The 24381-nt window shown below is 41.6% G+C and overlaps 1 protein-coding gene, 1 long non-coding RNA gene and 1 pseudogene across 3 annotated transcripts; 2 read left to right on the forward strand and 1 right to left on the reverse strand.

The window, feature by feature from the left end:
• Positions 1-225: 225 nt before the first annotated feature.
• Positions 226-12154, forward strand: CNEP1R1 (CTD nuclear envelope phosphatase 1 regulatory subunit 1). Of its 2 annotated transcripts, XM_055366003.2 has the most exons (7): positions 226-390; positions 701-751; positions 1445-1516; positions 4783-4856; positions 8468-8577; positions 9177-9231; positions 10490-12154. In XM_055366003.2, exons 1-7 carry the CDS (start codon positions 366-368, stop codon positions 10529-10531), a joined length of 429 nt encoding a protein of 142 aa, XP_055221978.1. In that variant the 5' UTR covers positions 226-365; the 3' UTR covers positions 10532-12154. The 2 variants fall into 2 exon arrangements, with proteins under 2 accessions (XP_055221978.1, XP_004057675.1); XM_004057627.5 differs by lacking the exon at positions 701-751 and having other exon boundaries at positions 231-390.
• On the reverse strand, positions 10201-18587 carry LOC129527666 (uncharacterized). The gene is made up of 3 exons (XR_008672684.1): positions 18568-18587; positions 12553-12613; positions 10201-10257 (listed from the first exon to the last, which is right to left on the reverse strand). It is a non-coding gene; the product is annotated as an uncharacterized lncRNA (long non-coding RNA).
• A 2989-nt stretch (positions 18588-21576) lies between these two features.
• On the forward strand, positions 21577-22886 carry LOC101125303 (regulation of nuclear pre-mRNA domain-containing protein 1A-like; annotated as a pseudogene).
• Positions 22887-24381: the final 1495 nt, after the last annotated feature.

Raw genomic sequence — 24381 nt, forward strand, 5'->3', positions numbered from 1 at the left:
ACCAAGCGGGGAACCGGGGATAAATGAATGAACGAACTGGCTCCGGAGGGCTGCAGTTCCTCCCCGGGGCAGCAGGCGGCGCCAGCGTTACGCCCGCCTGGCCGCCGGCAGTTCTTGGTCCCTCCGGCTGACCGTCCAACGCTAGGCTCCGAGGCCGGTGCAAGAGGCAGCCAATAGAAAGCTGTCTTAGTTGGAGGTCTACTAGAGGAATCCAATGAGCGTAGCGGGTCTAGGCAAGGGGCGGTGCGACGGGGAGGGGCAGCGGGGAGCGGTTAGAGGTGGGAGTTGGCGCTGCGGGCCGGGCGGGGGCCGCGGAAGCTGCGATGCGGACGGGGCAGCGGCGGTGACCCGAGCTGCCGCCCGACATGAACTCGCTGGAGCAGGCGGAAGGTAGGGTGGGCCGCCCGGGCCCGTCCCACGTCTCCCCTCGGAAGCTGGCGGTGCTCTGGAGGGGCCGGCGTCGTGAAGACCCCCGCCCCGGGAGGAGGCCGCGGAGGATGGAGCTAAGGGCCCGGAGCTTGGGGGCGCGTAGGCGGCCGTACCTGGCCAGACGCGGGGGGCGGTGCCTCAGCTCCCTCAGTCCCCACAAGCCTAGAGGGTCGACCTCCTCGCCAGCTTCTGTTTTTATTTTCTTTTCATTGGCAGACACTTGCACTCCGTGCATTGCAGCCTGCTAATTCATTTCATTTCATTCTCACAGCCCCGCGAGTTGTATCCCTGATTCCTGCGGTGGTTTCCGGTAACTGCCAAGGTTAGGAAGTGCTGCTCGGTGTTTTAAAGTTTAAAGCACACCACTGCGGAAAGGATACCCCACCACTCACTCGGAGCAGCTTAGACGCCCCTGTCTTCTAGAACTAGGCGCTGCCTGGGTGCCACGAAGATCACCTGTACCCCCTTCGGAGGGGGCAAGGGGAATGTCTTTCCACACCCACTCGCTATCAGTGTCAAGAAGTCTAGTAAGGCCAGACGGCGTAGCCATTAATTAAATATAAGAGCTGGAAACCGGAGGCGGGTAATTGCAGTCAGGTAGACCTCGAAGACTTTGATGTTAGGCACTACGTGGTTCTAATAGGAAGTTCTTGGTTCCCAGAGAGCTAAAACTCGACCTGATTTTAATTTTATTTACAACCCTGAAAATGTTTGCTTTTGGCGCTGGCCGAGGCTGCTGCTTATTTCCCAATACCATTTATGAAGCTTCTAAAAGTAAATCAGCAAGTTTTCTTATATGAGAAATTGGAATTAAAGAGCCCTAATTTTTTGTCAAGTGCTTAAAAAGCTGTCATAGTAAATGAAATAAACAGTGCAGTGATACATGGAAGTTAGTGTGTAAGACCTGAAGCAGTTAAGAGTATCTCACATGTCGTCTTAATGTTAGGTAAATACTCTGACATTTCGTCAGACGAGTAAGAGTGGCTAATTAGAAAATTGACATCTTTATACCTAGATCTCAAGGCTTTTGAGAGGAGACTTACTGAATATATTCATTGTTTGCAACCTGCTACTGGACGCTGGAGAAGTAAGTTCCTGAATGTTATTTTAAGGGAAAACTAACAATTGATGCTTTTATCCTAATATAGGAATGATTTGCTTTTATGTAAAATGTTTGTGTAAATTTATTTAACATTGTGGACAATGCCTTATGAAGAAATTTTTAAGAAAAGGAAATTATAACTGGCCTTCTCAAAAGAACAGTCTATTTCGTGTGGTTGTTTTTGTTTTTCCATTAAAAAACATATTTTTTGGCCAGGCGCCGTAGCTCACGCTTGTAATCCCAGCACTTTGGGAAGCCCAGGCAGGCGGATCACCTAAGGTCAGAAGTTCAAGACTAGCGTGGCCAACACCGTGAAACCCCGTCTCTACTAAAAATACGAAATTAGCCGGTCGTGGTGACGCTGCCTGTGATCCCAGCTACTCAGGAGGCTGAGGTGGGAGAATCGCTTGAACCCGGGAGGCGGGGATTGCAGTGAGCCGAGATTGCGCCATTGCACTCCAGCCTGGGCGACAAGAGCAAAACCCGGTCTCAATAAATAAATAATAAAAATATTTAAATTTTTGAATTATTAGTTTTGATAAAGACATACCTAATAAAAATTTCAGTAGCCCGTTTAGCAGTTTTATAATTTGCCTACAAACTATTGGAATAAAATTTTAGTAAGAAGAGTCATATTGATAGGGCTCAGTGAGTCACGCGTATAATCCCAGCACTTTGGGAGGCCGAGGCTGGAGGATTGCTTGAGCATGGGAGTTTGAGACCAGCCTGGGTAACATGGAGAGACCCCATCGCGGTGGCTCACGTCTGTAATCCCAGCACTTTGGGAGGCCGAGGCGGACGGATCACGAGGTCAGGAGATCCGAGACCATCCTGGCTAATACGGTGAAACCCCGTCTCTACTAAAAATACAAAAAGTTAGCCGGGCGTGGTGGCGGGCGCCTGTAGTCCCAGCTACTCGGGAGGCTGAGGCAGGAGAATGGCATGAACCCAGGAGGCAGAGCTTGCAGTGAGCTGAGATTGCGCCACTGCACTCCAACCTGGGCGACAGAGCGAGACTCTGTCTCAAAAAAAAAAAAAGAAAAAATAAAATTTAGCCAGGCATGGTGGCACACCCCGAGGTCCCAGCAACTTGGGAGGATCACTTGAGCCCAGGAGGTCGAGGCTGTAGTGAGCTATGTAGTGAGCTAAGTGAGCTATGTTCACTGCACTCCAGCTTAGGGAACAGAGGAAGACCCTGTGTTTAAAAAAAAAAAAAAAAGTAAAGTCATGTTATTTAATGTATACTTGGAAAAGTTACAAAATTACCCTTAGTTGATTTTTAATAAAGCATAATTGTGCTGCTTTGAAGTCTGACCTAGAAAATTCACATTATTACTATCTATTCATAAGTATCATGAGTGCTACAAAATGTAATTTGAACAGTGCTTACTCGCCCATGGAAATATATAGGAAATGTGGACAAATATGTGAGCCATGAGATCATCAAACAAAATGCTTTGTTAATATGTGTTTGGAATAGTTTTTATTTGTTTTTGTTTTTGAAATGGAGTCTAGCTCTGTTGCCCAGGCTGGAGTGCAGTGGCGCCATCTTGGCTCACTGCAATCTCTGCCTCCCGGGTTCAAGTGATTCTCCTGCCTCATCCTCCCTAGTAGCTGAGATTACAGGTGCCCGCCACCACGGCAGCTAATTTTTTTGTGTATTTTTAGTAGAGATAGGGTTTCTCCATTTTGGCCAGGCTGGTGTCAAACTCCTCACCTCAGGTGATCCTCCCATCCTGGCTTCCCAAAGTGCTAGGATTACAGGTGTGAGCCACCACGCTGGGCCAAATAGTTTTAATTTCCTAGATGGTCATTATTTAGATTTAATTCCTATCAAGAAGGAAGTGTAGTAGCACACATTGAGGATTTACTTTATTTCAAAGTGTAAATCAGTTTGCTGGACCAAAAAAGCACTATTGAAGCTAAGGATCTAAGGATCTGGCAAGATTTTTTTGTATAATTTTATTAAATCTATTTGCAAAGTTTTATTAGTATGCTGTGAGAATTCTGGTTGGTCAGAATTTACAGGTAATGATTTTCCTAGGTTCTCTGGTTTACCTAGGAATTATCCCCAAAACCTGTTTCACTGTTACTTGAAAATCTTTTAAAATGTATATGATACTGCCCTATCTTATAAAATGTGATATAAATATACTTTTTCTCTGACTCATGGTCTTAGCACTTACTTGGTTAATGAACTAGTCAAATAAAGCATGTGTATGAGGTCCTTTCTAGTGTATTGATTTTGCTTTTGCTTATTTTTTTAAAACATACATGTGTAATATAGTGCGTGTATTTCTGGAAATACAGAATTGTAAGAAATTGAGTTAGTCTGTTCTGAGTTCAGAACATAGTTTTGATATTTTGATCCTATTATTTAATACCTAAAACAAGATTTTTTTTCTTTAGTTTACCTCTTCTAAAAGTACATCAAGGAATTCTAGATAATTGAGGTTTTACTATATTTGTATATTTGCTATATTTCTGTTGTTCTTGGAAACCGGATTTCCACATTTCAAAAATGTATGCATCCTAGCTGAAAGACAGGCAACGGTCATCATCTCCAGAATATTAACTGGGTCTTGATGCCCCTTTATTATTTTTTACTAATACCATTCTTAAGTTTTACTTATGATTTATTTAGAATTTCTAAAATCATTCTAGCTTAGTGGAGAGAAAGACCTTTTCTAAGTTTTACTGACAGTAATTTCTACCCTACCTTTCTTTAAGTCTCTTAAAGAAAATCCGATACTAACTGGTGTGCTCCGTACTTCCTGCACTGACTTTAATGTAACCATGGCAGTCATCTGCAAAGCAAAATCCTTTAGTCAGTCTTCTCAGTACATTCAAAAAGGAATCTTTGATGGTTTGTTTACAGTAGAAAATGAGTTTGTTGTTTTTTTAATTTGAGTTTACAAGATCTGCAAAATCTTCACTAAACACAGTGAACGTTACATAGCGTAGACTCTTCTACTGAAGTGTCACCATCGAATTGCTTTTTATTTCATTGATCATCATAAGTTCTGACCAAATCATAAGAGAAACAGTATCCTTAATTACTAAGGTTCACGATGTTTAAGAGAATTCCTCAAAGCCAGATGGCAAGCCTTCTAATTCCTTAGTCTAGTTAGTGCATTTTCCATTTAATAAAGTGCTATATTCTTTGGTTGTCATTTAGTAGGAACTGGTGGTGATAGTATCACATATTAAGTATGTATTTGCTTACTAATTTCGTGTTTATCTTTCATCAGTGCTTCTTATAGTGGTATCTGTCTGTACAGCTACTGGTGCCTGGAACTGGTTAATAGACCCTGAGACACAAAAGGTAGAAGTTTTGTTTTAAAATCATTAGCATAATTAAATGAGATAATGGATATTGTAGTGCTTTGTTAGTGATAAAGTATTCAAACACTACCTATTAACTACTACTAGTGATATTGTCATATTAAAAATATGCCTTTTATTTATTTGCTCAAGGAAGATTTTGGCTGGCTGTTGTGAATTAAGTATGTCTACAGGGAAAAGGTCTAAGAGATGCTATTATTTCTTAGACATTTATTTGTTATTTGTCATTCACTTCTGAATTTATCATTTTTACATTTTTTTAATATCTCTCATTTTTACTTCAGTGTGAGTATTCTCTTCATTCTGCTTTGTTCATTGAGTGTCATCAGTGCCAGCTTTTAAAAGTTCTAAAATAGGCCAGGCATGGTGGCTCATACCTGGAATCCCAACACTTTGGGAGGCCAAGGGAGGAGTTCAAGACCAGCCTGGGCAATGTCATATAGCAAGACCCCATCTCTACAAAAAATTTAAAAATCAGCCAGGTGTAGCATGCTCTACCCAGCTACTTGGGAGGCTGAGGTGGGAGGATCACTTGAGCTCAGGAGATCGAGGCTGCAGTGAGCTATGATTGTGCCACTACACTCCAGCCTGTGTGACAGAGCTAGACCCTGTCTCAGAAAAAAAGAGGGAGAGAAAAAAATTATAAAATAACATTTTCTTCTATGAGTTATCTCTGTTAATACCTTTCTTCATCCCATAAAACACTGGAAATGACTTTACAGGAAACACACATGATAAAATAGCAAAATACACGTATAATAAAAAGTCAGGACTAGATAAAAACAAGTTGGACCATGAGGTCAAAACCAGAAAGGAAACCAGCTCACTGATGTATAGGCCATGTTGCCCAACACAGTTGCCAGAATTGGATTATAAATTAGTCTCTGAGTTACCTAATCAGTGAAGTCACAGTTAATTCTGTGATTTTCATTGCCTGTAAGATAACACATATATCAGTTCCTTGGGCTAGCAAAGCTTTTCTTTCCCAACATTTATCTCTGAAAAAAAATTTCTTGCCTGAAGTTTAATACAGGAAACACTGAGGGATCTCCCATTGGGCACTGTGCAAGAATATCCCTATACCAAATGCAATAACTGATTTCATAATGTTATTCCTTGAAGCATCCTTTGATGAAAGCTGATGGCATGTTTCTCACATTTCCACCTCTTTCTACTAACTTGTGCTTTAATTTCAAACTCAGGGCTTTTTTTTATTAGAGAAGTAGTTAGTCTTCAGTTTTTTAGTGAAGTTTCTTTCCCCCAGTGCAGTTTTATTTAGGGAGTAATGATGTAATTTTCACAAATCTTAAAAATCCCCTCCCCGCTTTAAGCTGCAATTAAGTAGACTACTTTCAGTAGCTCTATTTGTACCTTTTAGGTTTTACAGAAGAAAAACCTAAGAGAAGGCTTTTGTCATCAGTCTCCATGGCAATTCAGACAGCCAGAGAAGTTTATTTCGCATATAGTCTCCCTAACTTTATCTGCTGAGGTGGAGATATTTAAAAGGATAGGAAGCAAGGGGAGATTGGTGATGGAATTTTATGTTAATAGAGGATTTTTATGGCAGACAGGAAACTCTCTTGTGTGTTCATTTATAAAAATCTGATCTTAAGGCTGCACTTGGTAGTCATCTTTAGGGGAAGAGTGGAAAGAGGCTGGCAAGAAGATTGAAAAAGATCCATCTTGGGAAATGAGTCTGACTTCTAATTGGGAAAAATATAAGCTGATCTCAGCTAGTTGAGATCTTAATAAAACACAGAATTAAATGTAATTTGAAATAGGCCCAAAACTATGTAGGTAATATAATTTTCTAAATTAGGTGAGAATACAACTATTCGCCTAAGGGTTGGCTCTTTATATTTCAGTATTTAATAACCCCAAATCTGACAGGAGTTTTAACCAGCAATTGTATCTGTAGCAAGAGTTGCAAACTCAGGAGCCAGTGGCTAGCTAGAAGAACCTAGGGAGAGAAAGAATATGGCAGACAGGAAGTACCTGACTGCCTGGCCTGGAGAGAACTGCTGTTTCAGTGCACTGGAGTGTTGCCATGGAGGGAGGAAGGCTGAAACTGATGGCCTAATTAAAATGAAGACATAAAGCACTGTATATGCTAACCTGGTGCAGGCCACACACAACAGAGCTGGCTTATGAGAAACTCCTCGGAGGTTTGAAGAAGACGTTCTTATGGAATATTAACTTTTCCTTGGGTCATCATCTTTCTGGGAGCTTCTTTCCTGGTATTTTCAGCCTCTCATTTCTTCATCTGACAAACTTCTGTAACCAGTACCATGCTGAGCCATCTACCTGGTGCTTCTGTCTTGAAACACGTGCCTGCGCGTCTCCTGCTGTGAGAGTGGAGTGGGGATGTGCTTAACTTGATTCTCTTGCTCCCATCTGGTTACTAATCCACTTGATTTCTTTCTACACAGGCTCTAAATGCTTGTCTTCTCTGTGTCTCCAGTCAACGTTTCCATTTCGGTGCCTATTCTTGTTCCAGTCATGGATCCTGGACCCTTGTCCCTCTACATATTCTTAGACTTGTGGATTGTCCTGTTTTCTGCTATCATTTGATATGTCCAGATCTGAAATCAGCCCTTTCTTTCTCCTTCATTCTAGTTCTTTATGAATAGCTACTAATCGTTTTTCCCTACTTGAATGTCCTGTGGTCATTTAGATCTCAGTAGCTTCAAAACCAGATTTGTTTTTTGCCTCTGCAGGGAGGAAGGGGTGATGCTGGAATTGAGTGTTATGAGGATATGTAAGAGTTAGCCAGGTGGAGGGAGAGAGGTGAACAAGGCAGCATATGTGTGGAAATATGGCAGGAGATGAAAATTAGACTGGGATCAGGTTATGAATGGCAGAGTTTGCTCAACTCTTTTAAGGAAGCTTTTTAACAGTAAAGGTAGGCTGGGCGTGGTGGTTCACGCCTGTAATCCCACCACTTTGGGAGGCCGAGGCGGGCAGATCACCTGAGGTCAAGAGTTCAAGACCAGCCTGGCCAACATGGTGAAACCCCGTCTCTACTAAAAGTACAAAAATTAGCTGGGTGTGGTGGCGGGCGCCTGTAATCCCAGCTACTTGGGAGGGTGAGGCAGGAGAATTGCTTGAATCCTGGAGGTGGAGGTTGCAGTGACCTGAGAACGTGTCATTGCACTCCAGCCTGGGTGACAAGAGTGAAACTCTGTCTCAAAAAAAAAAAAAAAAAAAAAACAGGGAAGGTAACTAAATCAAGTTTGATTTGTGTTTTCATTGAGACCAGAGGCCTCATCTTCACTCATTCAATGCAGAGTTCAGTAAATATTTTTGATAGGGTTGTTTTTTGATTATAGGAATGAATTTGTAATAGTTCAAGTATTTGAAATGAATGGAGGGAATACTGCTATATTTATCTTGCTTTATAGAAGATAGAAAGCCTATACGTTTTTATTTTTACAACACAGCAATACAGAGAACTAAGATTATTAGAAGTCGTCAAATCCTCATGGTTTATATGATAAAAAATATTATATATATTTATGTACAAGTGGGGAGGTAGGAATCAGCCATCCTAAGATTTTTAACATTTTTATATTTTCATCTCTTCTTTTACAGGTGTCCTTCTTCACATCATTATGGAATCACCCATTTTTCACCATTAGCTGTATCACTCTAATAGGCTTGTTCTTTGCTGGAATACACAAGAGAGTAGTTGCACCATCAATGTATCCTTTACCAAGGATTAAATTCCATTCTCTGAAGTGCTTTCTTGATCTAGGTAATGGTTAAAAGCTTACTCTTGCCGGGCGTGGTGGCTCACGCCTGTAATCCCAGCACTTTGGGAGGCTGAGGTGGGTGGATTTCCTGAGCTCAGGAGTTCGAGACCAGCCTGGGCAACATGGTGAAACCCCATCTCTACTAAAATACAAAAAATTAGCCAGGTGTGGTGGTCTGTGCCTGTAGTCCCAGCTACTCAGGAGGTTGAGGTGGGAGAATCACTTGAACCCGGGAGGCAGAGGTTGCAGTGAGCTGAAATCACGCCACTGCACTCCAGCCTGGGCGACAGAGCAAGACTGCGTCTCAAAAAAAAAAAAAAAGAGTACGCTTTGTGTTTTTTTTTTTTTTTGAGACAGTCTTGCTCTGTCGCCCAGGCTGGAGTGCAGTGGCGCGATCTCGGATTAGCCAGGATGGTCTCGATCTCCTGACCTCGTGATCCGACTGCCTCGGCCTCCCAAAGTGCTGGGATTACAGGCTTGAGCCACCACGCCCGGCCTGAAAGCATACTCTTGAAATGAGAAGTTTTCCTTTGACCACATGTGTTCAGTATAGCTGCTCGATGTCGAACGGTATTAGCAGAATACAATATGTCTTGTGATGATGTAAGTATTTTTTTGGTTAGAAAATTATAGACCTGCATGAAAACACTGAAATTTTTGGCTTTAGAAAGGTAGACATTTTATTAGCAATAAATTTTCTCTGTGGAATGAATAGTGAGAATATACTTAGAGCATTGATTCTAAGGTACTTTTACATTTAACATCTTTGGCATTGAGATCCATCTTACAGTCAGTGAGATCTGACAAATTGGGAGAGTTGATAATTTAATCTTTCTTAATGACATGAAATCATGATGCATCTTATAACTGATGCATCTTAGATTCAGTGAAGTACAGTGGTTGTTTGTTATTGACCAAAAATGGCTCAGCGGATATTGGTTTTATAAACTACTGTTATTTATCAAGTGATATGCTATATATGTTATTTGTAAATAGAGTCATAGATTAATTTGTGGACTATGGACATATGAACCTATTGTGTTTTTAAAAGTAGATGATGGGAGACTGGGCATGGTGGCTCATGCCTCTAATCCCAGCATTTTGGGAAGCTGAGGCAGGAGGATCTCTTGAGTCCAGGAGTTTGAGACCAGCCTGGGCAACATTAGCAAGACCCCATCTCTACAAAAAAATGTAAAAATTAGCCAGGCAGGTGGTACACACCTGTAGTCCCAGCTGCTTGGGAGGCTGAGGCAGGAGAATTGCTTGAGCCCAGGAATTTGAGGCTGCAGTGAGCTGTGATCATACCACTGCAGTCTAGCCTGGACGACAGTGAGACCCTGTCTTTAAGTAAATTAAAAACTATCATGTACCAGTGTATAATAAGGGTGTCTCACAATTTTGATAGGTAGCTTCTGTTTTGATTTGCTTATTTTATTTATAAAAGTGTCTTAGCCTTCAATTTAAAAAGTCATTAAACAAGTAACACCTATTCATTACAGAAATTAGAATAAAGAGGCCAGGCATGGTGGTTCACACCTGTAATCCCAGCACTTTGGGAGGCCAAGGCGGGAGGATTGCTTGAGTCCAGGAGTTTGAGATGAACCTGGGCAACATAGCAAGACACCGTCTCTACAAAAAATGAAAAGAGGAGAAAAAAAGATGTGTGTAGTATTTTAAAATAAAGAGCTCAGAAGGAAGCTCCACACAAAGGAAGCTTTGAAAGCATAACTATTAATTGTTTAATCTTGACTATAGAAAAGCGTTCTTATTCCTTGCACATACCCTTTAAGGTTTATAAATAAGCAGTGGTATTTTTACTAGAACTGTGTATTGAAAAAATTCTGTCTTTTCATTTTTGCAGACAGGAAAACTAATTTTGAAACCTAGGCCTCATGTTCAATGACAATCTTCACTCATTGTTATGGGACTTAAAATAGCCTTTCTTCAAATAAGTGATACAGCGAAAAGCCATGAAGGATTCCTTTTGCGGTTGGATATGTAAAGGTCATAGCAGCAACTGACAAGAAGTGTGCAATATTTCCCTGGATTATCTTGATGATGGTGACTCATTATCAGTGCTTTGGTACTTTTGATTACCTGTGTTTCAGTATTAGTGTCACTTTAGTACTTCAGATCCTGCAAAGATTTTTGCAGATGAAGTATGTATGTATGTTACTAAGTTAAACTTAGAAACAGAACCTCATTCAGTTTTTATAATGTATTTTTGCAAACTACTGTAAATAGCAAATCAATGCCAATGTTAAACAAAGAGGAAAACGTTGTGTGGACTTTGTTCTCTTGCACCGGTATTTCAGGAACATCTGCTTGCCATCCCCACAGCTCTTTAAAACTGGCTATTATGTGTGCCTTTCATTCTTATATTTCTAATCATACTGCAGGAAAAACATTGGATTCAGCTTAGACTGAGGAAAACTCTCCATTATGTTGTAAGAAATTATAGATGTTTTGAGAAACACCTTTTGTTAAACCAGATACTGAACTCCAGCAACTATTGTGGTTATATTTTTAGTTCATTGTTTTCATTTAATGCTAAATATCCTTTATATTGCTTTAATAATTTTCCTTTTTTTTTTTTTTTTTTTAGACGGAGTCTCGCTCTGTTGCCAGGCTGGAGGGCAGTGGCACGATCTTGGCTTTCTGCAACCTCTGCCTCCCAGGTTCAAGCGATTCTCCTGCTTCAGCCTCCCGAGTAGCTGGGACTACAGGCGCATGCCACCATGCCCAGCTAATTTTTTTGTATTTTTAGTAGAGACGGGGTTTCACCACGTTGGCCAGGATGGTTTCGATCTCCTGACCTCGTGATCCTCCTGCCTCAGCCTCCCAAAATGCTGGGATTACAGGCATAAGCCACCGTGCCTGGCTTCTTTAATAATTTTTAAAATACCCTAAAGGCTTGTGAATATACAAGTCTACTGATAAATTATGTATTGTCTGGGAATTTGATAGTCATTGTTTTAGATAACTGGATTTTACGCTGTGGTAGACAGGCTGTGACACTAGTGTTGCACAGGTGTAATTGGTCATCCTATGCCTTCACCAGAATAACTTGGGAGTGGTGCCACAAACTACAGTCTACAATTCTCAGTGTTTAGAGAGTGTTAATGACATACTGTGTATGCATAATAGCCACATGTACTATAATAGCCCTTAAAATTAAACTATTGGGATTGCTGTAAATATTTTAAAGTACTGGAGGTGCCTTTTACCTGTTTATTAGATTTTGCAAAGGTTTAAATTATTTCATGAGCAATCTTTTAAATTTCATTTAACATAAAGCTGAAAATTCAGTAACAGGATAAAAAAGCTTTTTAACAAGGCTGCCATTTAACTTAAATGTGTTCATCTTAGCTTTCACTTGTATAAAATTTGATTCTTTGAACTGCAGCAATAAAACCCTCAGCTCCTAAGAAGTCTTAAGAGGGTATTCTATATATTCTGCTTTGTTTTATTTTCTGTAAATTTTGTAGGTAAATATGTGCATAAAAAATAAATACTTTATATATAACTCGTGATTGGACTTTTTCTTTGGTTTATTGTTAAGTTTGTAACTCTGAAAAAAATGTTAAAACATATTGTCTGTATCAGATATAAGCTAGTTCTAGATGAGATATTTTACTTTAGCTCTGTGTCCAAGACAGCAAATTTTAAGTAGCACGTGTAGGTACCCAGTTTATTAGGTTATGATTACTTTTAATATGTCTTATTCATCATAGTCTGATAACACTTGGCTGTTAATCAGGAAATACAGGTTTTGTCATATTGCTCTTTACAAACTTGGATTGCCAGTTTCCTCCAAGAGCATAAAGCTGAAGAAGTATTTTATAGGCCCTTCATCTTTTTTGGAGTCATGAATTCCTTTGAGTGTTTAATAAAAGACTTGACTCCTCCTCTAGGAAAACCCACCTGTGTCTTTGCATGCACTTGGAGGGGACTTCCGGATGCCACATTACTTGGATTCCATGGGCTTCAAAAGAAAACAATCTGTTATAGTCCAGAGATTTTTCATACCTTAACTTCTAGCAGAACAACTCATTTTCCTAAAGAGTATTTGTTCGGAATGGGCCAAGGATCCTTGTGATGTTAGTTTCTAACCACCGCCTCTACCTTCTCATCTCCTCTCTCACGTTGTTAGGAGGTGACTGATTGAATCCAATCATCTAATTTTACAGGTGGGGTAGACAGTCTCAGATTTGCAAAGTGTCTACATGAAATCCCCACAACTTACTAAAGACAGAGCCAGCACCAAAATCCAAATCTCTGACTCAGATTGAATGGATCTTTATGTATGTGTGTGAAGTGAATTTATTCAAGAGCCATTATAATATTACTGTTAAGAATGTAGACTGTTAGGCCAAACTGCCTGGATTTGAATCTCAGATCTGCTACTTGGTAGTTTTGTAACTTAAGCTAAATTATGCAACCTTAGTTTCCTCATTTATTAAATGGGCATAATGCCAGTTTCTTTGGTACAGAGAGATAATATATAGGATAGAGGCATAATGCTAATCTTCCAGGCTTATTTCAAGTCTTAAAGTGTTAATTCATGTAAAGCACTTAAATAGTGCCTAGCTGCAGAGTCAATACTCAGTAAGTGTGTTAACCCAAATCTTTAAGGGGGAAAAAAAAACATTGTTACAACTTTGCCCAAAGTCAACATCTTAGTTGAGATAACCATGAGGAAATTTTTCCTAATCTTTTGAACCAAGCAAACTCCTGAAAACTGGACTAAAGGCAAAGAGAGGATATTTGGCCTCTCATTCTGAAAATGGTGTTCGGTGTTTTCCTGAAGAACCTCTCTGAAAACATTCAAGCTCGTGACTATCTGATAGTGCTGCTTTTTGAGACACTCTTTTCTCCTTTAGAACTAGCCATCTTGATTGGCATTTTATAAAGATTTAACAATCCTTCTAACTGACAAATACCCTGCCCTCAGCAACTGAGGTTTCTCTCGCTTCCTGTCCTGTTGAAACCATAGAAATCTGAGTCTTATTCTTCAGCTCTAAACTTTCTCTATGCTTTTACAAAGGGTAAGTATAATTTCTTTTTTTCCCACCAAAGATAGGAAGTGCATCTTGTCTGCTTCATCATGGAACACATTAAAATCTGATGTTTTTAGTGTACCACTGATACCTGCTATGCCAGTCTGACTGTATGAGAGACAGAGAAAAATAAAAAGATATTTGTTACCCTATTTTAAAGAGACAGAGAAAAATAAAAAGATATTTGTTACCCTATTTCAAAGTGTGTTCATCACTTTATAGACTCACTTTTACATGGCAAGTGTTTTGCTGGGTATTAATGTGTGAGAAAATTAGCTGGGTGTAGCACACACCCACAGTCTCAGCTACTCAGGAGGCTAAGGTGGGAGGATTGCCTGAGCCTAGGAGTTCAAGGCTGCAGTGAGCTATGACTTGTGTGACTGGACTCCAGCCAGGGTGACAGAATAAGACTGTCTCAAAAAAAAAAAAAATCAAAATGAATTTCTGCCCTCTCAGAACCTCAGAACTTGTTACCTGGTGGGGAGTACAGACCAGTGGTCAAGTGGTCAAGCAGTTACCATGCGGTTTAAGTGCTATGAAAAGTAAAAATGTAGGATGCTACAGGAGTCCATGGGAAAAGGACCCAGCCAGACCAGCTTTCCAAAGTAGGTGATTAGCAAACATCTGGTTGCCCGTAGGGGGAGAAGTTTTGTGGGGGAGGGGGCCGTGACAAGAGAAAATGGGAAGGAAGTAGGAACCAGAACATGGCATTTCACGAGGGCAATGGGAAGCCATCAAAGTGTTTTCAGTTAAGGAAGTGACAACTGGATTTGCATTTGTGATGACAGGGCAGGACCTGGGAGGCCAGTTGGGAGTGGCTGCTATAGCCCAGATGAGATATGTGGGCCCCAGAACTACAGTTCAGGGAGTGGAATCAGAACTAAAACCTTTAAAAAAAAAAAAAAAAAAAAAAAAAAAATCTTTGCCTGGGCTTACCCAAAAACCTCTTAGAGGGCAAATGATAGGTCAGCCTTGGCAAGTGGGGAATTTTTTTAATATTAAAAAAATAGGCGGGGCGTGGTGGCTCATGCCTGTAATCCTGGCACTTTGGGAGGCCGAGGCAGGTGGATCACCTGAGGTCAGGATTTCGAGACCAGCCTGACCAACATGGTGAAACCCCGTCTCTACTAAAATACAAAAATTAGCCTGGCATGGTGGCTAACACCTGTAATCCCAGCTACTCGGGAGGCTGAGGCAAGAGAATCGCTTGAACTTGGGAGGAAGAGGTTGCAGTGAGCCAAGATCGCGCCATTGGACTCTAGCCTGGGCAACAAGAGCAAAACTCTGTCTCAAAAAAAAGGAAAAAAAAAAAAACTTTTAATGTCAAATGAATAGGACTTCGCAGAGGACAAAAGAAGAAGCAATTGAGCATAAAGCCTACCACCAGCACCACTTTTTCCATCGTTTTTAGCCTGTTACAGAAATAAAAGTTCCATGATCACCAATATTTGGGAACTACTACATCCTCCTCCTGGAGATTGCTCATGCTGTAAAGCATATTAAAAGCTCCATGTTGGCTGGGCACGATGGCTAACGCCTGTAATCCCAGCTGCTTGGGAAGCCAAGGCAGGCAGATCACTTGAGCTCCGGAGGCCGGGGCTGCAGTGAGCTATGATTGCACCACTGCATTCCAGCCTGAGCGACAGCGTGACACTCTGCCTCAAACGAATGAATGAATGCATGCATGAATGTCCCGAGTGGCCCTGCAGTAGAGAAACCTGTTAAACTGCCTGCTTTTCTGCCATTTCACCAAAGACTTGTTCACATTATTTGGGGGACAGAGGGTGTTTGTTGTGGTTTCTGTCTGTCCAGTTGCTCTTTTTTAATTGGAGAAGAGGCATGCAAATGTATTGAACATCCCACAGAGAGAATCACAGAGTGGTTGCCTTGCCCAGCTCCCTCTGAGCACCCGTGCTAGATTTGGGGAATGCTGGCTATGTCAGTCCATCCTCTCTCAGGACAACCCAGAAAACTCTGGACTCCTGCATTTGGGACCCAGGCATGCGGGGAGGTGGTAAAGCTGTGTTTCCGTGGCAGGGCACTCAGTGGGACTCGGTGGTGGCATCAGTTTCCTCATCCGACCAGTTCCGTAAGATGGGTTTGGGCATTTTTTTTCTTCTGGAACTTTAGCCTTGAACCAGTCTCTCTAGACCACTCCAAAATCCTGAAGTACCCAATATCCTTTAAATAATTGGCTTTCAGTTTACTCAAAGTCAGCTTCTCTTGCTTGCTTGACTGCTAGAGTGGTACACAGCAGTTGTGTTCCAGGAGCATGCTGTGGAGAGTTGATCTAACAGATGAGAGTGCTTCCAATCAAGCCTCATGCCATCCGGCAGGTGAGAGAGTTCAGGGCCACGTGCAGTGGAAGGACCCAGACTTGGCAGATCAATGTGGATTATAGTCCCATTTCCTCCATTAGCCAGTGGGGCAAGTGACTTATTCTCTCTGAACCTTAATTTCATTTAGGCCTATTAGATAGCTATCTTGCAGAATAGCTAGAAGGATGAAATGAAATAATGTATGTAAAAGATAGCTTTCCAGCCTTTTTTTTTTTTAAATCACAAACTAATTTTTGAGTTGCTATTCTGAGTACTTGTTATAGGTGTATCTTGAGTACCCAAGAGTGCTGGCATCTATGGAAGATGCTCAATTGCTGTTGAACAAATGGATGACTCTTGACTTTGGTATTGAAATTGAGTTTTTATATAAATACGTAAATACACTAAAACATAAATTTTATTTATTTATTTATTTTCAGTTGGGGTCTTGCTCTGTCACCCAGGCTGCCGTGCAGTGGCACAATCATGGCTCACTGCAGCCTCCAACTCCTGGGCTCAAGCAATCCTCACACCTCAGCCTCCCAAAGTGCTGGGATTACAGGCTCTCACCATTCCGAGCTAACTTTTTAATTTTTTGTAGCGACAGAGTCTCACTTTGTTGCCTAAGCTGGTCTTGAACTCCTGAGCTCAAGTGATCGTCCCACTTCAGCCTCAGATTTGTAATTTAAGTAACGGTAGGGAAACTAAAATAACTAAGTCTATTGTAAGTTCATTAAGTAAATTAAAAAAGAAATATATCCTTGCTAGAAGATGAGTTTTAAATTCTGTCTCCTACAATTATCAGATTTATTTTTTTTCCTGACCTACCCTGAAAACCATTTAAAAACAAATTGTTCTGGAATGTTTTAAACACATGCAAACATAGAGAGAGTGGTATAATGAACTCCCATCACCCAACTTGAGCAATTATCAACATATAGCCAATCTTGTTTCTTATACAGGTTCAGAATCCTTTATCCAAAATGCTTAGGACAAGAAGTGTTTCAGATTTCAGATTTTGGAATATTTGCTTTATGTTTACAGGTTGAGCATTCCAACTCCAAAACTCTCTAATCTGAATGCTGCAAAACAAGCATTTCCTTTAAGTATCAGGTTAGCACTCAAAACATTTTGGGCCAGGCATGGTGGCTCATGGCTGTAATCCCAGCACTTTGGGAGGCCGAGGCAAGCAAATCACCTGAAGTCAGGAGTTCAAGACCAGCCTGGCCAACATGGCAAAATCCCGTCTCTACTAAAAATACAAAAATTAGCCAGGCGTGGTGGCAGGTGCCTGTAATCCCAGCTACTTGGGAGGCTGAGGAAGGAGAATCACTTGAACCTGGGAGGCAGAGGTTGCAGTGAGCTGAGATTGTGCCACTGCACTCCAGCCTGGGCGACAGAGTGGACTCTGTCTCAAAACAAAAACGTTTTGAATTTTGGAGCTTTTCAGATTTTCGATTTTCAGTTTTGAGATGCTCAGCCTACCCTATTTCAACTTGCTCCCTCAGCCCCACAAAGGATTATTTTGAAGCAAATCACAGACATCACTTGCTATAGAAATCTTCCAGTAACTATCTCCAAAAGTTAAGAAAAATTTTACATATAACTACTATATCATACCTGAAACGCTAATAATTTTGTAGCAATTTTATACCAAATATTCTGCTTAAACTCCTCCAACTGTCCCATAAATATATCCTTTACAGTTGGGTTATTTGAATTGAGATCCAGAAAAGGATACTTGAATAGTAGCAGTTGCACAACCTAGGACCTAGGTTTCTGAAATCCCTGTTTCTGAATTCTATCTGATTACATATGTGAATTCAATTTATGCATATGGAATACACTTTCAATAAATGACATACAGTTAGTGGATGGATGGGTACAGAAATTTTTTTTTAAAAAAGGAGAGAGATAACAAAATGACGTACAGTGACTTCTGCTGAGATCTTCCACAATAAACCAGCAGCATTATCATGGTGAACATCACTACCATCTCTTCACGTGCTAACAGCCACACGGGAAATGGGACTCCAGCATGCAAGCCACAACGCATCCTTAGAGAGAGAGCATCCAGTCCCGATGACAGCATGGGGTTAGGAAGGAGACCATGAGGAAGAAAGTGGAATGGGTATGTTTAAATGTATGCAGCGATAGACAAAGATGTTGGACATAGGGAAAAAATAATGACAAATTGATGGAAAACCAGGATAAGAAAAAAAAGGCAATTACTAATTCCAAGAACAAAGAAAGGAATTGTGGTTTAGTGGGCTTCTTAGTTCAGCAGTGAGCAAAATTTGCATTGTCCTAGAAATTTAGAGTGATTTAATAGAGAATTCCAGTACAATTTTGTGGGGCAAAGGAGAAATGTGGGAGAGAGTTTTGGAGAGCTAAGTCCTTACCTATCAGGCCAGCAAATCAAAAGATAACATATGACACTGATAAATCAGAAAGCGTGATAGCTTATCATTTGGGAATACAGAGATAATAACAGGAGAAACAGAAGGGGTCGGAGTGTTTACTTCCCATAGAGGGCTTGGGATTCTAGAGAAGGCAACAACCTGCTGTTCTGTTCTGTTCTTCTTTCTTTTCTTTTCTTTCTTTCCTTTCTTTCTTCCTTCTTTTTCTTCTTTCTTTTCTTTTCTTTCTTTCTTCTTTCCTTTCTTTCTTCCTTCTTTTTCTTCTTTCTTTTTTTTCTTTCTTCCTTCCTTCCAGAATTTCTTTCCTTCTCTTCTCTTCCTCTTCTCTTCGACTGTGTCTTGTTATATTGCCCAGGATGGTCTTCAGCTCCTGGATTCAAATGGTCCTCCTGCCTCTGCCCCCCAAGTACTGTGATTAGAGGCATGAGGCACCACACCTGGCCCTTAACTTTTTAAATCGTGTATGCACATGAAATACTTTTTTCTCAGTGAGGTGCCTAAGTGTGAGTTAGCTAGGTGGAGTAGTCTATTTCACAAGTGGGGAAACAGGCATAGAAAGCATATTGCCCAATTTGGGAACCCTTCCCCTGCTCTCATATTTAGTCATTTTTCTATGTTCCTCCTTTTACCTGGTGTTATCTATTAATTAAAACTTTGATTTCCTTAATTTACTAGCTCTTAGGTATCTATCAGCAAATTCAGTAGGAGACAGTGTATTGCAATTATTACAAACTAAACTCTGGAGCCTGACTATGTAGGTTAAATTCTGTTTGTCACTTACAAAATCACGTGCTGTGCTCTTAGGCAAGAGGCTTGCCCTCTCTGTGCCTCAGTTCTCCCATCTCTAACATGGAGCTGTTGACATTGTGTGGCATGGTTGGTAGATTTAGTAGCTTAATATATGCAAAGCTCTTAGAGCAGAATTTGGCACATATCGAGGGATCAATACATAGTGGCCAGCCGGGCGCGGTGGCTCACACCTGTAATCCCAGCATTTTGGGAGGCCAAGGCGGGATCATCGCTTGAGCCCAGGAGTTCCAGACCAGCCTGGGCAATATGGTGAGACCCCATTTCTACAAAAAAATACAAAAAAATTAGCCGAGTGTGGTGGTGCATGTCTGTAGTCCCAGCTACTCAGGAGGCTGAGGCCGGAGGATTGCTTGAGTCCAGGAAGCTGCAGCAAGCTGTGGACAACAAAGTGAGACCTGCTGTCAAAAAAATATACATACATACATACATACATACATACATACATACATACATACATAAATACTGACCATCAGCAGGAAGCTCACTCTCCAAACAGGGAGTGCAACCCATTAAAATTAACAATGAATCTGGATGCCGGGCGCCGTGGCTCATGCCTGTAATCTCAGCACTTTGGGAGGCTGAGGCAGGCAAATCACCTGAGGTCAGGAATTCAAGACCAGCCTGGCCAACATGGTGAAACCCTGTCTTTACTAAAAATACAAAACTCAACCGGGAGTGGTGGCGGACGCCTGTAATCTCAGCTACTCCGGAGGCTGAGGCAGGAGAATTGCGTGAACCCAGGAGCCAGAGGTTGCAGTGAGCCAAGATCACACCATTGCACTCCAGCCTGGGTGACAAGAGCGAAACTCAAAAAAAGAAAAAAAAACAAAAACGAAAAAAAAAAAACAATGAATCTGGGGAACTAATCAAAACAGAGACAGGTTCTGTGGGCTTTAAAAAAATCAACTTTAGGCTGGACGCGGTGGCTCACACCTGTAATCCCAGAACTTTGGGGGGCCAAGGCGGGCAGATCACGATCACGAGGTCAGGAGTTTGAGACCAGCCTGACCAACATGGTGAAATCCCGTCTCTACTAAAAATAGAAAAATTAGCCGGGCATGGTGGCACGTGCCTGTAATCCCACCTACTCAGGAGACTGAGGCAGAAGAATCACTTGAACCCAGGAGGTGGAGGTTGCAGTGAGCGGAGATCGTGCCACTGCACTCCAGCCTGGGTGACAGAGTGAGACTCTGTCTCAAAAAAAAAAAAAAAAAAAAACTTTACATATAATAAAATGCATCCATTTAAGCTGTACAGTGTGAATTTTAGTAAATGTGGCACCTGTGTAACAATCACCATGAGCAAGATGCAGAATATTGTTATCCTCTTAAACGTTTCCTTTGCCAGGTCCCACCCCCAATTCCTGGCCTCGGGAAAATACTGTCCAGCTTCTATCACTGTAGATTTGTCTTTTCTAGATTTTCATGCAAATGACATAGTAGTATAATAATGCAGTACAATAATCCTGTCTCTGGCTTCTTTTGTTCAACACGCTTTTGATTTTTTTTTTTTGTCAACATGCGTTTGAGATTTTACCTATGTTAACACGCATGTTGGCAATTTGTTCCTTTCTTTGTTTATCCATTTACGGATTGATGGGCATTTGGGTTGTTTTCAGTTTGGGGCTATAATTCATAAAGGTTCTATGAATAATCATGTACAAGTCTGTGTGGATACATCACTTTCCTTGGGAATGCCATGGAGTGGAATTGCTGGGTCATGAGCTGCCTATGTATGTAGCTTCACTAAAAACCGTCAAACTGGCCAGGCACAGTGGATCATGCCTGTAATCCCAGCACTTTGAAAGGCCGAGGCAGGAGGATCGCTTGAGACCAGGAGTTGGAGACCAGCCTGGGCAGCACAGAGAGACCTCATCTCTACAAAAAATTTTTAAAGACACTAGCCAGGCATGGTGGTGTGCTCCTGTAGTCCTAGCTACTCAAGAGGCTGAGATGGAAGGATCACTTGGGCACAGGAGTTCAAGGCTATGGTGAGTATGATGGCGCCACTGCTCTCCAGCCTGGGCGGCAGAGTGAGACTTTGTCTCCAAAACAAACAAACAAACAAAACCAAAAGGATGTCCTTCAAATGTTTCTTAGCACACTGGAGCAAAAGAAGTTAATGCCTGTTTTAATCACAACCACTTAAGGTGTGTCACTTTCCAAAGTTCGGATGAGTTAGATGGGATTTTGGGTAATATGTATTAGGATTAAATCCTACCAAGCAGGGTGTTAGTGAGGGTGTGGAAAGGGTGAGTTGAGAGGGTGAGGCTGCGAGAGGGCAACTTAACTCTCCTCCTGTCACCCCAGTGTGGGACGGCGTGAATGTGGGGTGGAAGGGATGTCAGTCTTCTCTGAGGCGGCGCTAGAGAAGGAGCTGTCGGGGTTAAGCAATGCGCAGCAGAGCATGCAGACCTGGTCCCTGTGGCTCATTCATCACAGCAAGAAGCACCCGGGCCCGTGGTCACCACGTGGTAGCTGGAGCTGCAGAGAGCAAAGCCAAACAGGAAGCTTACTTTTCTTACCTTGCCAGTGAGATCACCTGGGCAACATGGTGAAACCTTGTCTCTACTAAAATACAAAGCAAAAGGAAGGGGCCGGAGCTTACAAAAGATTTGCACTGGTTATAGTGGAAGCTTTTAAGCATGTTTCAAGTGAAACTGATGAGAGTTGTAAGAAGCACAGAAGCACATTGGAAGAGTGTTGTCTATTTGGGAAGAAAGGTCTGTTTATGCAAATGATGTATTTAGAGGCCAGGCGTGGTGGCTCACGCCTATAATCTCAGCACTTTGGGAGGCCAAAGTGGGAGGATCACTCAAGCTCAGAAATTTGAGACCAGCCGGGGCAACATAGCTAGACTCCATCTCTAAAAAAAAAAAAAAAAATCAGCTGGGCATGGGGGTGTGCTCCAGTGGTCCCAGCTACTCGGGAGGCTGAGGTGGGAGGATCACTTCCACCCAGGAGGTTGAGGCTTTAGCGAGCCATGATCGCACCACTGTACTCCAGCCTGGGCGACAGAGCAACACCCTGTCTCAAAAAAACCACAAACAAGCAAACAAACAAGAAACAATGAAACAATGTATTAGAGCAACTTAAGCTCTGTGTGGTGATAAGAAGCCTAGGAAGCAAATTTATAAACAGATAAAGATGAATGAAAATAAAAACTGTTCCTCTCTGGGATCTGCAAATGAGCCACCACCACAGACTCTAAATCTCGTGACAGCATTACAAAATCTAGAAAATGCAGCCTTGGGTGATGCAGCAGTTCACTAGAGGATCACTTTTTTGCCTGCTGTAGACCAAGAAGTATCTCTACTAGATAAAATAGCAGATAAAGAACCTGGAGAAAGGCTTTCTAAAATGATGGATGCATGTATGTTGCCGGCAGATTACAATGGCAGAATGGCAGCAGAAATAGATGAGAGGAAGCAACTCACTCGAATGTTAGCAGATTTTCTTCATTGTCCAATGGAAGCCCTTGCAGAGAAAGCATAAATTGGAAGAATACAAGTGCAAGTGAGCCAGAGTTTCCCTGGTGTGCAAAGAATTCAGGTCCCCGATCCAGAGCCTGTCAGACTAATCTTGACTACCCAATGTCACTGGCAGCCGCATGCACCTGCCCTTTGCAGGGACATCTACAGTGAAGATTAATGGACCAGCCTCTTTCCCGGTCCCAAGACTGCAAGAGGTGGAGACAGGTGGATAGTCCTGTAGTGGTATTTTTGCATATTTTTGAGACAGAAACACTAGCAAAATAAATGACAATTAGTAAAAATGTTTGAAATGTTGGTTCGTTTACTATTTTCTTGGTAAGTTAGCATGAATTAGTTTCGGGGTGGTGGGGTTTTGACACAGTGTCTTGTTCTGTCATCCAGGCTGGAGTACAGTGGCATGCACCTGACCTATGACTTCGTTTAAACAAAGTCATGGGCTGGGCCTGTAGTCCCAGAACTTTGAGAGGCTGAAGTGGGCAGATCACTTGTGGTCAGGAGTTAAAGACCAGCCTGGGCAACATGGCAAAACACCATCTCTACTAAAAATACAAAAATTTGCTGGGGATGGTGGCACACACCTGTAGTCCCAGTTACGTGAGAGGCTGAGGAAGGAGAATCTCTTGAACCCAGGAGGTGGAGGTTGCAGTGAGCCGAGATGAGCCACTGCACTCTAGCCTGGGCAACAGAGTGAGACTCTGCCAAAAAAAAAAAAAAAAAAAAGATGATCTCTATGTATTAATAAGCTCACAAATAGTGATTATTTTCAAAAGGTCTTTTGGTAATTTTTTTTTTATCCAGGGCCTTGTGAGAAATCTCATGTTTCTGTTTCCTCATATATTTTCAATTGTTTTTCTTTATTTTCTTCAGTGTCTAATCACTGTATACTATGTAATTCCTAAAGGGAAGGAACCAATCAGAGTTGGTTGAGACTTTATTTTGGTAACGTTAGGACTGGATTGTAGATGAGACTAAATGTCCCAACATAATCTTATGTTGGAACAAAGATTATCCCTCTTTTCCCCAAACAAAATATGGATTCTGTCTCCATGCCTTTGATTCCATATTCCCTAGAGATTGGTCATGTAACATTAAACATGGAGGTCATTAGCCGGGCATGGCGGCACGCACCTGTAGTCCCAGCTACTTGGGAGTCTGAGGCAAGAGAATCGCTTGACCCCAGGAAACAAAGGTTGCAGTGAGCCAAGATCGTGCCACTGCACTCCTAGCCTGGGTGACAGAGGGAGACACTGTCTCAAAAAAATAATAAAATAATAAAATAAAATAAATCCTACCAAGTAGGTGTGACTTGTTGTTGTTGAAACCTAGGTGGTTTTTGTTTTTGTTTGTTTGTTTGCTTTTCAGTGTTCATCTTGGCTAAACAGCCAACAAAGCAGGCAATAGATTTCAAAGGTAAAGATGTAAATATTCTACAACATAAAATTGATCTGGCTCAAGCAATGCTATCAGCTTTGTCAAAAAAAAAAAAAAACCTTTTACTTTCATATTTTTATTTTTATTTTTTAGAGATGGAATTTCTGTTGCCCAGGTTGGAGTGCAGTGGCCCAATCATAGCTCTCTGCAGCCTTGAAATCCTGGGTTCAAATGATCCTCCTGCCTCAGCCTCCTGAGTACTTGGGACAACAAGTATGCGC

This window comes from Gorilla gorilla, chromosome 18 (genome assembly GCF_029281585.2).
Source record: "Gorilla gorilla gorilla isolate KB3781 chromosome 18, NHGRI_mGorGor1-v2.1_pri, whole genome shotgun sequence".
In the NCBI taxonomy this organism is placed as follows: domain Eukaryota; kingdom Metazoa; phylum Chordata; class Mammalia; order Primates; family Hominidae; genus Gorilla; species Gorilla gorilla.

Bases quoted from the DNA above. Each gene is read 5' to 3' on its own strand.
- CNEP1R1 (XM_055366003.2), top strand. From the start codon at position 366: ATGAACTCGCTGGAGCAGGCGGAAG. The intron at 752-1,444 runs GTTAGGAAGTGC...CTTTATACCTAG, and splicing joins GGTTTCCGGTAACTGCCAAG to ATCTCAAGGCTTTTGAGAGG. The intron at 9,232-10,489 runs GTAAGTATTTTT...TCATTTTTGCAG, and splicing joins ACAATATGTCTTGTGATGAT to ACAGGAAAACTAATTTTGAA.